Source organism: Gobio gobio, assembly GCF_949357685.1.
Source record: "Gobio gobio genome assembly, chromosome: 10".
Taxonomy (NCBI): Eukaryota; Metazoa; Chordata; class Actinopteri; order Cypriniformes; family Gobionidae; genus Gobio; species Gobio gobio.
This window is the reverse complement of record NC_137116.1, coordinates 28,638,782-28,657,254: the sequence shown is the minus strand read 5'-3', so window position 1 is coordinate 28,657,254 and position 18,473 is coordinate 28,638,782. Positions and strand designations below refer to the sequence as shown.

General features: G+C 38.4%; 1 protein-coding gene across 1 annotated transcript in view; it reads left to right on the top strand.

Annotated features, from left to right (window-relative positions):
* LOC307132468 (transmembrane protein 132C) overlaps window positions 1-18,473 on the top strand; it is a 414,322-nt gene that overhangs the window by 91,743 nt on the left and 304,106 nt on the right. The window contains exon 2 of the mRNA XM_079826812.1: window positions 14,853-15,741. Coding sequence (XP_079682938.1) covers window positions 14,853-15,741 — 889 coding nt within the window. The remainder of the gene's footprint in view (window positions 1-14,852; window positions 15,742-18,473) is intronic.

Below are 18,473 nucleotides of genomic sequence, written 5' to 3'. Positions count from 1 at the left end.
AGTATCTCGTCTGTTTATCATACCACACAGGCCAGCCTTCGCTCCCCACATGCATCAATGAGCCACTGCAGACCGGGAACACTATAACCCTGTCGCCAGTTCACCACTGTTCCTTCCTCGGATCACTTTTTATAGATACTGACCACTGCAGACCGGGAACACCCCACAAGAGATGCCGTTTTGGAGGTGCTTAGACCCAGTCGTCCAGCCATCACAATTTGGCCCTTGTCAAACTCGATGAAATCCTTACACTTGCCCATTTTTCCTACTTCTAACACATCAACTTTGAGGACAAAATGTTCACTTGCTACCTAATATATCCCGACCACTAACAGGTGCCGTGATGAAGAGATAATGAGTGTTATTCACTTTAGTCATAATGTTATGCCTGATCATGCTGAGTGCCTTTCCCAGCCATGCATTTCATTCAAATACTACTTTTGTTGTGTCACAAAATGTAGTTTTAAGAGGTTTTTTTTAGGCTAGAATGTAGTTATTTAGACTTCAAATATGTGACTGAATTTTCCACTGGCTCTTATAGTGGTTAAGTAAGAAATAACTGACCACGGGCCGTTGAATTATTCGAAAACTAATGCACATCTGAGGTGGTAATGCGGTCACGATGCGAAGTGACTATTTTTCGAATAATTCAACGGCCCGGAGTCAATTATTACGCTTATTCTACGGTTACCACACCTCAAAACATTGTTCAGATTATTTATTTCAAGACATTAGTCAGGTTTTGTCTTTAAAACGCTCTTGTGCACGACTAATTTCTTATGCATCTAAACCCAAGCCTCCATTGCAAATTCCAAATCGTCATTTTAGAACTAGTAACGGAGGCTTGAGCCATTGATAGCAGACTAATGCAGTTATTAATGCAGTGAGTTATGAGAGAAGGAGAGAGAGAGAGAGAGAGAGAGAGAGAGAGAGCATATGTGAAATTACCTCAGTGTGTGCATCTTTTTCAAGTGTTCGGCAGCATCTACACATACGGAACTGTAAGAACAGCACCTTTATTACCTCGCTAGTGAGAAATGCCATGTTGCTTTTAAGATGCTAAACTATTTTACTGATAAAATCATCAGAGTAGCGCTGACAACATGTTTTTGTGCAAGTGTATGTCGGTAGCCTGTATTTGTGCGTTTGAGTGGGAGAGCAGAGAGAGCAGGAGAAAGAGTACATGCGTTTCGTACATAATTAAACATAATTTTGTGGAAAAAACATGGAAATAATTTTCCTATTTGCTATATTTTTTTGCTTGGTCAGTGTCATTATGGATTTTGGTTATTTTGCTGTTGTCGGCTCTAAAGACATTTGAAATAACTGAAATTATTTGGCAAAGTGATATGGAACTGTAATGCGGTCAAGACCTGCCTGGAACTACTTTAACCATGGTTTCCCTGAAAATAATTGCACACCTTAGAACGTTCGTCAGCCAATCAGATTCAAGCATTCAACAGCCCCCATAGTATAAATAAAAGATAATTCATTTCGGAGTATATTAAACCGGCAATATTTGGTCTTTTTAATCTATTACTTGTTCCAGAGAAAAATCGATTTGGCTAAAGGCAAAGTTAAGTTTCATAACTTTATGTTTAGGCTATATTTAACTTGAATCCTGTACTAGAGCGCTGCTTTTCTACATTTGACTGAATTGTTTGCTTGTGTTTATTTCCTATTGGCTTTTATAACGGCTATTGTTGTTCATTTAACCCTTAAATCCATACTTCGGGTCTTTAGCGACCCGAGACGTCATTCACTACCCTCCTCCTCATAATTTTTAGGCATTAACCTTCTTAGTATTCCTCAATCAATCCATTTTAAAGGGGTGGTAAAACGTAAAACCATACCAATTTGAGCCCGAATCAGACATAGGCAATTTTAGTGAAGATGATCGAGCAGAACCTGTTCAGTCCTCAAGACTAAAAGACTGCGGATCTATAGTGATCGCTACTGAATGGCACCGTTACTTTTGTATTTTTATAGCCAAATATCTGTCGCAAGAACTATTAACCCAAAATGAACACTAAACATTGGCTTTACTATAGTATCCAAATCAAACACAGAACCATGTTTAGCATGCCTGTAGATAAACAATACATAAAAGCTCTAATCAAAGAATAATTTACACTTATTCCAAGTTCGCTGTTGAGATTTAAAAAAAGTTTGTAACGTTAGGTGTTTGTCGGATAACGTTAAGTATGAATGAGCATTTAACAAACTGGTTTGCAGAGCCAAACAGTGTTGTCATCTGTGTACTTCCTTGCTAAAACGTACAAGATTGTACGTATTTTTTTTCTGCACAATAATAAATGAATCTATAATGACAAAATAACTGCAATTCACCTTTATTCCACAAGGTGGCAATATCTGAAACACAATGATGAAGTGACGTTTCACTCATACTTACTGCAGACTGAAAACAAAACAATAATAATTACAGTATAATCTGCAAAACTTGAAATGGCTCAGCGATTTACTGCAGAGCAAGTACTGAACACAATCAAATATTAGTGTCACTGTCACTTGATGATGGATCTGGTGAAGGAAGCTGTCAATGATCAAAATATTTATTTTCAAGACGTTGAAAATGAGTTTTGAGAATATGCGTGAGATTGCAAATATGAGCCAGATGCTGAATGTACTGGGAAATGAGCTCTAACGAGGACAGGGGTGATGGTATAAAACATCTGCTCAAACTGAACCCTTCTAAGCTCCAAAAGGTAACAAAATATGTTTTTTTTTATTCTTCTGTAATTATTGCTCTAATATCAGGAGTTTATATATATATCGTGACAGGTATAGATCTATCCATGTTACATATAGATCCGGGTCGCTAAAGACCCGAATATGTAAGAATGTTTGGCGAAACAGTCATGCAGTTAAGGGTTAAAAATTGTTGTTCAATAAATATTATTTTATATAAATAATATGCCATATTTGGTATTGAGAAATGGTCTGTTGGTGATCATGAAATTGACTTCAGTGAAAGTTACATTATTCCACCATTAGATGGCGACAAAGACTTTATATGACTGAGTCTCTGGTCAGAACAAGGAAGTTGTGTCATGGGAATCCCCTTGGCTGAATCCGAAATCGCCCCCTATGCCCTTAAATAGGGCCCTATTTGAGGGACAGCCATTTGTAGTGGTGTCCGAAACCATAGTGGACATTATTGAGTGCACTCATTCAATTCCACAATGCACCGCTATAACGAGTGGACATCTGATGTAAGCTCAATGGCTAGCGAATACCCATAATGCCCTGTGAGAGTTGTGAGCTGAATTAATTCCCGCATCTCGCCAGAAGATGGCGCCCGCAGTTGAATCATCCATCAATTAATTTTCCAAACAGCTCTGGTCCAACAGGTATAAATTCATTTTTTATTGATTATTAAATTGTTTAATTACAGGTTATACATGCTAGTTCCAAGGCAGAGTTCAAGATAAATATTGTCATTACTACTGGAGCTGCCAGTTTTCTACATTTCAAATACAAGTCTACACCCCCACCAGAAGCCTTTGCTCAGCAAAGGAGCAACGGCTTGTGGTACCATCACAGAGAGTTAGGGTGCTTTCACACTTGGTTCGATTGCCTGGACCGAACCCGAGTTCGATTGCTCCCCCCTCCCCCTGCCCCCGCTGGACTGTGTTCATATTATATTATTTGAATCCGAACCGGGGTGCGTTTGTGTCATCAAAGCAGCAGCTGTTTACCCGGTTGCTTAGCAATGACAGCGAGCGTGAAGGCGGCAAAATGCATAGCGTTGCTCACCTCACTTTTATATTTTTGTTTTTAACCATTGGTTTTGTTTCTAAAGCTTCAGTACGTAATGGCACTTGCGTCTATATGCCGCAAATGTACTGCAATGCTCTAAAGAATGCTGAAGACGAGCAGAAATTAGGTTTACAGCTCTCTGCTTGCAGTATGTCAGTCACGCTCGTCTGGAAAATGAGTGAAACACACACACAAACACACATTTTTATCAAATCATCCGTCATTGATAGCGGTTCACTTCCGCGATTTAGTACGATTGCGTTCACATCAGCAGCGAACCGTACCGGAGTTCACATGAACCGTACCCCAGACCACCCTTTTTAAGCGGACTCTAGTACGGTTCGCGGGTGCGCACCCGAGTTCGGAAGGCAGTGTTCACATCATCCAAACGTACCGAACTCTGACGTCAATCGAACCCGGGTGCGCACCAAAACTGCTAGTGTGAAAGCGCCCTTAGAAAATCCCTCTCAAGAACATTTAAATTCACCGTCCTCTGCTGGTGGAACGATCTTCCCCCCTCCATCCAAATTGCAGAATCTCTGACAACATTCAAAAGACAGCTGAAAACTCACCTCTTCCTTGAGCACTTAAACTCATCTTTAAAAAAAAAATCCTTTTCCTTATTTTCCTTCTATTTTCCTCTACTTCTTCCCTGCCCTAGCGTATGATGCTCTGTGTAATGTCAAAAACGTAGTACTTCAGGCACTTTCTGTGTTTCGCTGCCTCTTCATGACAGATCGCTTCCTGTACTCCTCAGTTGTAAGTCGCTTTGGATAAAAGCGTCTGCTAAATGCATAAATGTAAATGTAAAACTGTCTTCCTGTGCACTCAGTGTCCGTATTCACTCACTCGTTTTTATTCACTCATTCAAGTGGACTATATTAGTGGAGAAATGTAGTGAATAGTGAATGAGGGTAGGGGGCGATTTCGGATTCAGCCCTTGACTTTTAATGGTAAAGGAAAACTATTGCTTTCCTCAACGGACATTCATACTGATTTTTTTATAATGGATATAATATTATGGACATCGACCTGAAGAATAAATGCTATATCAGATACACTCGTTTATTCAATCTCTCTCACATAATACCTTAAAACTCTACTCTACACAATACAATACAATAAGCTTCAATGAAGCGACTCAACGTTCCATCGTTACAAGTTCTAAAGTGACGTTTTAGAATTAGTAACGGAGGCTTGGTCACAACTGTTAAACTGTCAATTTGAGATTTGAATCTGTGGCGGAATAAGTAGTTCTGCACAAAAGAAGGTTTGTAAAGACCTTATTTATTTACACTCTTGTGCTGTCAAACTGTTGTATAACCACAATAACACACTCGTAGCCGTGTAATAAGGCTCTAAATCAGCATGCTGTGATTACCTGATATACAGCCATATTGCACTGCTACTCGTGTGAAATTGCTCATATATACACATTGTGCTCCAAATTATTATGCAAGTGACATATCAGTAGGATTTCAGTACAACAAACATTCAAATTTTAGCTTTTCAAAGAAAGTGTTTGTTTGCTTTATTTCTCATATCTTTTTAGATAAGTGGTATCAATCTCAGACGGGTTTGTTAAATTGTTTGCCAGGTCTACTTGAAGAGGATGTTTCACATTATTAAGCAAGTCACAGTTCTCGTGCAAAATGGGGAGAAAGATCGTTTTGAAGATGAAAAGCATGAAATGGTGCAATGTCTAGCAAAAGGCATGAAAACAACTAATATTATGCAAAAACTGAATGGAGATTATCAAACTATCATAAGATTTGTGAGTAATTTACAGATAACTCCGCCAGATGAAGGCTCTGTCCACACAAACAGGGGTATTTTCAAAAGCCCTGAAAGTTTTTGCTTTGCAGTTTGGCCGTTCGTCCACACGCTAACGCAGTATCCAGACACTGAAATCGAACTTTTTTGAAACCTGCTAGGGTGAACATTTTTTTTAGAAACTCCGGTTGGAGTGTTGTCATGTGGACAGTGAAACCGGAGATTTTGGCTTGTTGCGTCGGAACCAGCAATAACATTTTTTCCAGGCTTCTGATTGGCCAACATGGCTTTACAGTTAGGGTTATATTGCCACCTGTTGGTTTGGCATGCTCTTGACACTGCTTCATAGCGGGTTTTGCATGTGGATGTGGATGCGAACTCTGTTTATAAAAATACCTGTGTATGTGTGGACTAGGCCAAAGGCTTAAGGAAAGTGTCTGTCAAAAAAAAAATTGTATTAAAAGGACAACTATAAATAAATAACAGGTTCTTGAAACTGCTGGTGTCTCAAGAACTTCTCCATGGTTAATGGCAGTTGTGTGTAAAGTTTAGAGCTGTGAATCTTTGGGTAGTGTAATAATTTCACTTTTGGGCCCAAACAAGGGACGCCAATTATGTAGTGATTTTACCTTTGTCCACCCAAGGACGTTAACCCTCTAATGCATGAATTATGTTTTTGCATTAAAAAAAAAATTTAATCTTATTTTCTTGAAGATTTAAGATAACAGATTAACAAACAAAATTTTTTTTTTTTTAAAAACCCACCCCCTTAGCAGATTTTATTTTGTTGCCTCAGGGCAACGCTATGCAGTATAGGTAGTAAATCACAGAGAAAAATGTAATATTGTCTCAATGTTTATTAGGAAAATCAAGAGGGAACTGGCACTCTTTTCAATTAATAATGGGTTTCAAATATTTAATTGTAGCATTTGGTCCATTTACACACATCAAACAGTGGTAATTTTCCTTTTAAAAACACTTCAAATATGTCTTAGCAAGTAAAAAGTATTTAATCTGACTAAAACTTATTTGTCAATCCATCAAACAGAGGTAGTTTTCTTTTTTCAAACACTGTAGAACCTGTTTGAACAGTTCACTTTCTCACTCTAGAATGTACATTTCCTGAAGAAAATGTGAGTGGTGCTTGCCGTGGCAAAAAAAATCCTCTCGGATGCTACTGGGATGCAAAAAAGCCAAGCAACATGTCTGTAGGATGTTCTGGGGCTGAGATATGGCTTATTAATGTGTTTGTACTGTTGCTAGGGTACTGTACATGGTTGCTACGATGTGTCTATACAGTTCTTGGGGTGATATTTAAAGACTATTGGCCAGTCTGAGTCAAAAGAGCCCACCCTCATGACTGTACGATGTTCTGGGGCTGAGATATGGCTTCTTTATGTTGCAATACGGTTGCTAGGGTGCTCTAAATGGTTGCTATGGTGTGGCTATACAGTTAATGGGGTGATATTGAAAGACTATTGGCCAGTCTGAGTCAAAAGAGCCCAACTCTGTATTTCTACAATGCTCTGGTACTGAGATATGGCTCGTTAATGTTGATATATGGTTGCTAGGGTGCTGTAACTGGTTGCTAGGGCGTGGCTATGAAGTTATTATTATTATTTTACCATATTGTGCACAAATAACATGTAATGATGTGTGATAACATCCAAACACATTGTCAGCAAAGACCTCCATAAAAAGTACCCCTTATCGCATAACGTTGCCCTGAGGCAACAAGAAGAAAAACTGAATTTCTAAACATGCTAAATTAAAAAAAAGTTAATAAAACTTGACAAACAACTTCTCTACACCTTCATGCACATACATATATTTTTTATTTACAGTTCATGTCATTGTAAATAAGATTACTGAAGCAAATAATCTTACCTTCTTCTCACACCATGTGCTCATGTGACCATATGTCAGAAAAGGAAGCCCCGCCTTCAAATGATGCTTGATAGTGACTCCCACACCTTATTGGACCATTCTATAGCAATCATTTTACCATTTTGATGGGTTGCAATTATTTAAAGAAACATGTACTGGAAATTAAACTTAAAAACACTTTCCGTTGCCTGAGAGCAACGCTATGCAGTAGAGGGTTAAGTAAGGTAGTGATTGGTATTCACATCATCGATGACGTTGTGATTTCTGGATCACACGTCACTTAAGGTGTGGTTATGAGTACATCAGATGACCACCTTCGCCCTCTCTTGTTTGGACACTAGTCAAGGTCTTTTACCTTGGCTCTATGAGAACGCTCCAAACAGGAGGCTGTTCAATCATTTTAGATTGAATGTAAAGTGGGGAGAGTTGGTCAGCTGATTAATATGAAAGATTGGTGAGATTTCTAACTTGTAGAGCCTTTTCTGTATTATCAGCACAAGTAAGACACAACTGTAATAAAATAGATTTTATTAACAAAAGATAAACAAGAATAACTAACACAACTACTAAATGAATACAATGAATGATAAAGGAATAAAGTGCATAAGATACATAAAATACATGTGATTAAGTTGAGTGTGGCTATGGAAGAGTTGCGTTATCTTATGGAAAGATAAACTGTTGTTTCTCTGAAACTAAGGTGAAGAACCTTATTATGCATCAAACAAATAACCGAAGATTATTTGTTATTAACTAGCATCAGTTAAATTACCTCTAATGTAAATTAGAAAATCATATACTGATAATATACAACAATGCCAAGGTTTCTGGAAAGAGGTTTGGTTAAGTGATATTTACGTTCCACGTGTTTAAGTAAGCAGTCCGATGGAGGTGACTTCTTCCACTGGTTGTGCTGGGTGACAAATGCAGTGGGAAAGGAGCTGGAATCCGTTTCAACAGTCTTGAACACGAAGATCTGTGGGATGCTGATCTCCTGGAGCACCAAAGGGTCCTAAAATCTGGAACACGCAGATGAGGCCCTGAAGTAGGTGCAGAAGGTCCTTAATCTGGAACACGCAGACGAAGGAACCTCGAAGTGAAGGTTTGCTCTCCTGAGCTTAACCTTGTTGCAAATGTCTCTGTGTGTCTTCTGACTCTGTGGGTCAGACACTCAGGACTTGGTCAATCCGCTTTGGTCTCTCTGGCATGGAGACTCGGGACGTGCTGTAGTCTCACTGGACTAAAACTCTGAACGTAGTGGTTGTTAATGTCTCTTTCCTCACAGGCTGGAGGCTCAGAACGTGGTCGTATCTGTTGCTGCCTCACAAGCTGGAGACTCAGATCCTTGGATCTTTTGTTGTCTCTCTGGATTAACCAGAGGCTCAGAACTTGGTGAACTGTTACAGTCTCATCCTTGCTGGGGAGACTCAGAACTTGTTGCTCTGTCACAATCTCTCTCAAGGAGAAATTCAGAACTTGGTGAACTGTTACAGTCTCATCCTTGCTGGACAGACTCAGAACAAGGTGTGTCTGTTGAAAGGGTACCTTTATTCTTTTCCGAAAAGGAGGAGATTGCAATTTGGCGCTTCTCCATTCCAGTGTTGCGATTGGCTGCTGGCATCAGAGGGGGTCCACAGTGAGACTCACCCTCCTTTCTCCTGTGGAACTCATTTGCATACTGTACACAGTTAGAAGTCTTTAAAGTGTCTTTAAAGTTTACCAATGCATTTCTTACTTTCCAAACCACCATCAGAATACCCTTGGCAATATTCTAAACAAATAGAAACCAAATATGATGGGAAAAGATTGAACTGTTCATTAATTTGTTCATTAACAGCTGATTCTGTGTACGATATTGCATTACAAATAGATGTCACTGAGAATACTTATTTCTCTGAATAAGTATGAAATGGATGTGTGTAGTTTACATCAGTCTTAAGGTTTCCAAACATAGTTATGAATGGATTTAGATGAATCATTGTGGTCTTTGTTTCACCCAGTACTGCTAAGGTCCTGTGGGATTTTTATGGCAGTCATAGACCAGGACACTAGAGATGTGGGTGAAGGGCAGGTACTGCATTTGGGCCAATGAGATGTCTTGTCCTTCCTGGGCTTGGTACAAGAGCTGGTCTTTTTGGCCTCTAAGAGGTGTCTGGATGTTGTCATAGCATCTTATCTGATGGCGTTGGACAGTTTGTTTGTCTCAGTCTACCAAGATCCAATCAAAATGTAGCAAACCTTTGTCCACTGTTATGGACAGAGAGTGGCCCGGCCATAAACTGGGCCCTGGAATGTGCTGTCCACTACAGTAGGAAGCGAATCGATTCGATTCACGATTCATAGGTTTTCGATTCTATTCAGGAACGATTTTTGACAATTCAGAACGATTCGATTCGAGACGATTCACAATCAAATTCGATGCGATTCGATTAATTCGATTCGATTATGCTTTTTTTTTAATATGCATTCATAGGATTATTAAAATGCTTCCCCTATTGTGTCTTAGTCAGGGTGTGAATAACACAGCGGCCTTCAGAGGTCAGAGAGTGGGCAAAAAAAGGGTAACACTTTACAATAAGGTTCATTAGTTAACATTCGTTAGTTAACATGAACTAATAATGAACTGCACTTTTATTTTACCTTTGTTAATGTTAATTTCAATATTTACTAATGCATTATTAAAATCTTGTTAACATAAGTTAATGCACTGTGAACTATCATGAACAAACCATGAACAGCTGGATTTTGATTAACTAACATGAACAAATATTAACTAATGCTGAACAGAGGTGTTGTTCATGGTTAGTTCATGTTAACTAATGTTGAACAGAGGTGTTGCAAAATAAAATATAATACCAGGTTAGTTGGTTAGGTCATGTTAACGAATGCATTAACTAATGTTAACTAATACATCCTTATTGTAAATAAAATCCTTTTGTACCAAAAAAAAACAAAAAACTTTAGTACATTGTTAATGTTAGTTCATATTACTTTATTGTTTTATTATTATTACACTTTACTTTCTATACAAAATGGCATTTGTAGAAATTTACATAAGCCAGAATTTAAAAAGGCTTTAAAAGTATTGTTAGTTAATGCTAACTATTGCGTAGGATAATGTTAATGGCTACACAACCTTATTAAAGTGTTCCTGGCATTAAACACACAATGCTGCATGGAGAGACTCCTATATCATGCACTTTTCCAACTAATCCTAAACTAACTTTTCTTCACAGAATGGAAAGAAAAACCCTCTTTGTTCTCTTTATACGGATCATTTTCCTTACGATGATTCTGAAAGAAAACACATCGGTGTCTACTGTTGCTATTATCTGAGGTTACTTTAATGCGCATCTGATTGATATATAAACCGTATGCTCTTATTTCAGTGTTGGTAATGTTGTAGTTCATTTAGCAGTTTCCTTCGTATATTCAGTTAAACGACATTAAGTAAAATGTCATGTATCATTCATCAGAACTGTGCGTATGCATTTTAGACACTTACACAAATGTGTTTGCTCCGTCCATGCAATAAATGTTCATCCTTGAATAAGCTGGGTTTTACTTCAACTGCTCAGGTAGGCCTACTGTATTTCCATAAAACGTAAGTATTTTATTTTATATGACCGCGGTTACTTGGCAGTTGACAATGGCTTGCGGTTTGACTTGGGACTATTCCTGTCTCGACAGAGAGCGGTCATCTGCTCATGTGGTCGCAGTGGCCATCTTTAGCAGAGCTCAAACATGAGCTGCTCAAACATGTGTCAGTGAGCGACGGAAGGAGCGCGAGTCGCAAGAGCAATCCAGTGAAGGCAGTAAAGCGTGTCTGTGAAGGCGAGCTGTGAGGGCGCGGATGACGCAGCACAACGTCTCAATTAATTCACTCATTTAGTAGATATAATCTAATGCTAATATTAAAGCACTGAATCGCTATTGATTCGCGATTCATTCGATTCTTAACATTTTAAATCGATTATCGGCCAAAATAAACGATTCACTATTCAAAATACACGTTTCAAGATCGATGCATAGGCCTATGCATCGTCAGGATTTGTAATCGATGCATCGCGAAAACGAGTGAATCGTTACACCCCTAAGTTGCATTTCAGCCACCTCTAACCAAAGCTCACAAAGAGAATCGCTTTCTCATCTCATCCAGGAGAGCCCCGAGATGTTTTCAGATCCCCCTTCATAGAAGTTGTGCTCCTGTGAAATGGTATGCCATTTCCGTTTTACAGAGCATTCAGAGCACCATTTTATTCGGTCTCTGTTTAAAACATTTCCACACTTTAGATTGGGCTCAATATTTTGTAATAACGGATGATTTTCTGATGAGTCGCCGTCATTGGGGAACATAAACAGCTCAACGAATCGACACATTCCAAGGCAAATAGCCGTTGCAGCCCTAGATTGGATTCAGGTTTAGTTCATAAAGATTGTTTTGGTTGAAAATAATTCCCAGAACAGTGACACGGTTGCTATATGTAAAGGGTCATACGTTCATCCTCACAGATACAAAAAAAAATGTGAGTGCCTATGTGTATCTATTTTGGTTTATGTCCACTTCTTCATATCAGAGTGTCTCATCAGTCTCCATATTACGTTCTGTCTGTGAAGTGAAATCGATGTTTCTGCTGGAGGCTTTGCTATTGAGGTTATGATAGCCTGCCACAGCCAGTGCTGTCTACCAGAAACAGCGAGGGCGATATCACATAGGATACAAGCAGTGCCTGCTCTGGAAATAACTTTGGCACTTCTTTTATGATGCAATATATCTGAGAAAAGAAGTGAAAAGGCTGAACTTAGTTCACTTCTCTGAAACAATATTCAGATGTCTGTCAGCTGAAGTGAGGTGGTCATTAAAGTTTTCATATTCATACGCTACTTTCAGTGTTATTTTGCATCAATAGTCTCCCACTCTCAGACACATAAAACTGTACATTAGATTTCGATGGTTTGGAATGGTTTGAAAATGAAAATAGAACACAATGCTTCTGTGTAGATTGAGCATATTTTGGAATAACCCTTTAAGGCAAGTCACTTTACTGGGCAACTATTTTATATGCAGACAAGTACAGCTCCTGTCTGCTTGAATTCAGAAAGACTGTAATGTGTTTGTCAAGATTACATTTCAATTATTTCATATCACCAATAAAATCTGACAAGAGTTTTATCATAAATTGCTTTTTTAGCTTTTGTGCTTCATTAGCTGGTCCAGTTACTATGGTTTCTACAGTAAACATGATAAGGATGCAAATAAGATATATTTTTATTTATTTATTGCACAACTGTATTGTATATTTAATTGCTCATGCTCATCTCCTCTATTTTTACATTTAAATGACCTTTGCTGTCATCTAATAAATCTTTAAAACACTGTTAATTTAATAACACTGTTTAATAAAAATTTTTATCTAAAAATGAATATCCATTTTCATTCTGTACATCATGTTGTGATTCCTTTACATTTTTTATCAGTCGATTTAACACTCTTCTCTAAACTCAGATCACTGTCAATCTGAACACTTTGTAATTGTCCTAAATAGATTGTAAGTTTTCATTAATTTTATACAAATTATCAAAACATTGTGTACAAAATTCTCAAATCTGTTCACAACAGTACACAGAGCAAACCAACATTTTAATTTATCAGGGGAAAAGCATTTGCAGCTCTTTTTGTTGATTTTACAAAAATCACAAACATCTGTGTACCATTTTTCCAAACACAACACACAGAAAGGACAGGGCATAGGAAGAGTAGAATGGGGAAAAGGAGAGGGTGAAAATTTGGGTTAAATGGAAGACATTAGTTTAGTTGAAAGAATAAGAGGAGAAATGGAAGGGGACAGAAGAAAGGTACAGACTTTCAAATGTAATGGGAATCACCCTAATCGACCATTTAATAATTCATGGATTCTTCTTGAGAGAAGCTAGGAAACAGATCCAAAGTGTTACTATGGCATTCCACGTCTATGTTTATGAATTTTGTACTATACTGCAGATAGTGTACATTTGTAGTTTTGAGAAAGCCTTAAAGTGGCAATATTTGTCCATGTCCAAACATTTTTCAGAATTGAAGTACAAGAACACTGTGGTGGATGACAAAGTTTGTTTTCAATGGAATAAGAGCCTGTCACTGTTAAACAATACCACCAACCACAATGGAAGATGCCTGTGGAGATGTTGAGGCAGAAAAACGTATAACAAAACCCCTCATTAAAAAACTTTATGATAAACATGTATTTTCATTAGTGTATTTGTGTGTCTGACTTGAATATGTTAAAAAAATTAATAGAGAATGCACCTGTAGTTTTGAGGACAGCATTTACTTTTAATAAATGCATTACTAGAATAAACTGCAGTGCTTCATTATGCAGTGAATATTGTTCTGTCAACATAAGAGTATGTTTAGTGTGCTGTGTTAATTGCGCTGAGAGCAACTACATTCACTTGAAAAAAATATGTCAAATCAATTGAGTAAAACTAGATTTTTTTTTGTTGTGTGTGTTTTGTTTAGACATAGTACTGCATTTTAATATTAGCAATTTGTTACTAATCCAGAACATGTAAAATAATGATCAACTTCTTGGTATCAGTTGTAATATTCAGTACAACAGTACATTCAATAAACCTGTCTCCGGTGTGATGACTCCGATTGTTCGAATATTCCTATTTAATAATTGTTAAATCGATATGTCATCCTCAATAAAACCCGTCTCCGGCGTGTTGCCTCCGATCTTTCGAATATTGCACTTTAATAATTGTTTCATCAATAGCCTACGGCATCCTCAATAAACCCGTCTCCGGCATGATAACTCCGATATTTCAATTATTCCTATTTAATAATTGTTTAATCGACACATCGTCCTCAATAAACCCGTCTCCGGCGTGTTGCCTCCGATCTTTCGAATATTCCGATCTATTATGACCTCTGACCTGTACAGTTGTCAGAATAATAATCATACATTTTTTTTTGTAAATTGGCCAGAGGAGAACTGGCACCCTGACTGAGCCTGGTTTCTCCCAAGGTTTTCTCCTGATGGGGTTTTGGTTTCCTTGCCACTGTCGCCTCTGGCTTGGCTTGCTCAGTTGGGGACACTCCATTTTTTAACTAAATATCCAAATAAATCTAATTATTAAACTAAATTAACCATAAATTACTGATCTAAAACCCACGTTGTCACTGTATGATAATTGAAATGAACTGACGACATCACCGTTTTCTCCGGAATGGCTAAGCGGCTGAATAAAATTCTGTTGCATTATTTTCCTGTTTAACACTGTGAAGCTGCTTTGAAACAATCTGCATTGTTAAAAGCGCTATATAAATAAAGTTGACTTGACTTGACATCTTTCTTCTGAAAACTGTAACTATTCTGTCTGGTTCTGACACCTCTTTCCTTTTCTCTCAGTTACAGACTGTCGTATCCTGGAGAACCTTCAGCGCTACGCCTCCCCGACTTACCTGCCCGTCAACTACCAGCTCCTCAACACAGAGTCCTCGTTCTTTCTTAAGGAGGCCACCCAGGACTTCATGCGCAACTCTAGCTTCCTCTCCAGAACGGAACTGTTCTTCATTCACCAGGCCAGGAAACCTCCCATCATCAATGCCACATATGGAACCCTTTCGGTAGAAGAGCCTGTTCCTTTGGATCTCCTCCAGATGCCTGGCTCCTTTGTGGCTTCCTCAACCCTCTTCACCTTCAACTGGAAGGTGCAGACCTTTGTTCTCAATGAAAGGATTTACCTGAACAAGCCCAAGGTTCAGGTCTTGTTCTATATCGCTGGGAGGGATTGGGACGACTACAGTGCAGTGGACAAACTCCCCTGCGTACGGATGTTCGCATTCCACGAAACCCAGGAGGTCCGTGGGAGCTGCAGGTTACGAGGGGACATGGGCGTTTGTGTCGCTGAGCTTGAGCCTCTTCCTGGGTGGTTTGCACCTCCCAGCATTGTCCCAGGACGGCAGAGGAGTCCTGATATGTCTGAAGGAACACCTGTAGAGCTGTACTACAGCCTTCGGGCCGTAGAAGCAGGGGGTTGTCTTTCCGAGGAGTTAGGAGACAAGAGCTCTGCTCACTCGGATCAAGAGGGATTGTTTGGGTCGCCGACCTCTACACCCATGAGGCGCATCAGGAGTGTAAGATTATTCCAGACACCATCTGCTCCGGAATTATCAGAGCAACGTTTGGATGGGAATTTTGCAGTGTTGGTACCATCCACGCCTGTTCGGCAAAGGGATACCGTGTCAGCATATGTTGCAGCTTCGCCGTACTCACCTGTGGAAATGTTCACTCTCAGGTAAGAGGACTTCATATGCAAGATGTGCACATTGAAACTGCTGCGTTAGCAACTATCCACATGAGACCTTTTCCAGGGGCTTTCATGTCTGTGTTACAGTAGTGAAGGTTTCTGTAATGAATGCCACATGGCTTCACTATTGACGTCACACTGTTCTATCAGCAGTTAAATAGCTATTTGTTTTGCAGCTTCAAAGATTCATTGAAGCCTTTTTACATTGTTTTCTATTCTGTTATTTGAATTCCAACTAATCATATTTTGCCCAGTTATAAGTCTTCGCTTCACTTTGGATATCCATATTTGGTCACATATTTTCTTTGGCATAATCATTTGGCTTTTGAAATGGTTGTGATTAATTCCGGCTGGCGTGCTTGCAATGAATTTTCACTTCATGGTTACTTTACTTAATTCAACTATGTTTTTTTTTTGTTTTCCACTGCAGAGAGAAAGACATCTTCCTTTTCAGGTGAAAACATTCAGCCGCACTGCATCCGCGGGTACTAATTAGAATTTGCAGATGCGGCTAAGTGATTTGGGTAATTAACACACAATGCAAATGAGGATGTCATCAATTAGAATGCGCCTCCATTAGCTTAATGACTGCAAGCTCGTCCGATTGTAATCACAGTGGGTGAGAACATTTATAAACCATATGAGACCCATCCAGACAAGAGGTCAAGCCAATTTGTCAGCCCTGCATATGCACCCTAGATAAGAGGCACTAGGTGAGACGATAGATGGTGTATTTTGAAGAAAATCAGTTAGTACAGTATATGGATGTAAGCTGGGGTATACTTGTATTTTTTCACAATAGTGAAAGGACAAATCTCTTGGTTTGTGAGGGTTGTGCATGTATGTGGATGCATGTGTGAAACTAATATTTGGTTTGTCCAACGACTTTTGTGTGTGTGTGTGTTCATGTTTTTCTATCCCGGTGGGGACTTCAACCTGAATGCACACTGACTCATGGGGACTTGTGTCACTATAGGGGGACCTAAATTGAGGTCCCCATAAGGAAACAAGCTTATAAATCATACAGAATGAGGTTTTTTTTTTTTTGGAAAATGCAAAAATTCAGAAAGTTTTGTGTGATGGGTATGTTTAGGGGGAGGGTTAGTGTAAGGGGATAGAATATACAGTTTGTACAGTATAAAAAACATTATTTCTATGGAGAGTCCCCACAAAGATAGCGAACCAGACGTGTGTGTGTGTGTGTGTGTGTTTGTGTGTGTGTGTGTGTGTGTGTGTGTGTGTGTGTGTGTGTGTGTGTGTGTGTGTGTGTGTGTGTGTGTGTGTGATCAGCAACCACCCTACTTAAATGTGCTGATGGGATGAGACCCATTTTTATTGTCCATGTTGGTGTGTGTGGTTCCTCTACTGTAATCATTGGAAAAACGATTCATGAATAAAATATTTATGTGCAGTTATGCAATATGCATGTTGAAGGGGTCATATGACCAGCAAAATCATGCTTTAATTTTCTCAAGCATAACATTATCATCTGCTGAATTATTGATTTACAGCTTTAAATTAAATCAGTATTAAATAGTCTACAGAGAATCGTTAAAGAAACTTGAAAGAAACAAATGCACTAATTCTCAGTATTAATGATCCATTAAATGTTTTTCATGAGCTGCTGAGTACGAATGTCTCAATCGAGCCATGCCATCATGATGTCTTTTTTCATTATGTTTTTGTGAAGAGGGAGAGGGTCATATATATCTTCTGAAAATTAGACAGAGATTAATCAAGATCTGCTCGAATTACCATAAATAATATTCATGTAGCAAATTATAAAAAGGTTATTTTGAATTTAAGTTGCATGTTTATGTTTCTGCTTAATCTGCTTCACAATTATTTATCATTTTCTGATTAGTTTAAATTGAAGTATATTTTTAGAATCCATTTGGCCTATTTACAAACTGCATAAGCATATTACTTTAGCAGACACTCTTAATCACTGCATTACCAAGTACGATTTTATGATGAATTACTGTACAATTATGGCTGGATGGATTTTTTTGTACTTTTTTACTATATTTTTCTGGTTATATTTTTTTTTATTTTCACAACATTTGAAAAAACTAATAAATGCATCCAAATCTGGTTATAATTATCGCTTTAGGCTGTGTGGAAAACGTCCCATAGATACTGTATTAAGTTGGGCCTGTGGAACATCCACCGCCTAACTCCAAAATAAGCAATCAGCCTGTCCCAGAGTAAACAATCTTATTCCAGATGGAAGAGGGCTAATCTTCAGTAACTCCAAATCTGTTTTTCTATCATAGTGGGGAATTTTCATTCACTAATGGTCCAAAATGTAGGTAAAAACTGACCCCCACACACTCACTGAGTGAGTGAACATACAAAAACAATTTGCCTGAAATTATTTGACTTATTTTCTCATGCATAATCGTTTGTCATTGTGTATTGCTTGTTCCGATTCAAAAGGTTTCCACTTATAAACTAATATTGGCTGAACTTCAGCTGAAGGAAAAAAAAGCATTATCTTTTTAAAAAAAAATGAAATAATATAATTCAATAACACTGCAGACTCAGTGTCACACTAATTCAGATTCTTAGGCCCCGTCCACACGGAGACGCTTTAAGCTGTATACGTAAAAAAAAAAAAGATTGTATCAACATTTAGTCCAGATGTTTTAGGAGCCTGAAACCGGTATTTTTTGAAACCGGGTCCCAGAGGGGATAAATCTGAAACCGACATCTTTGCG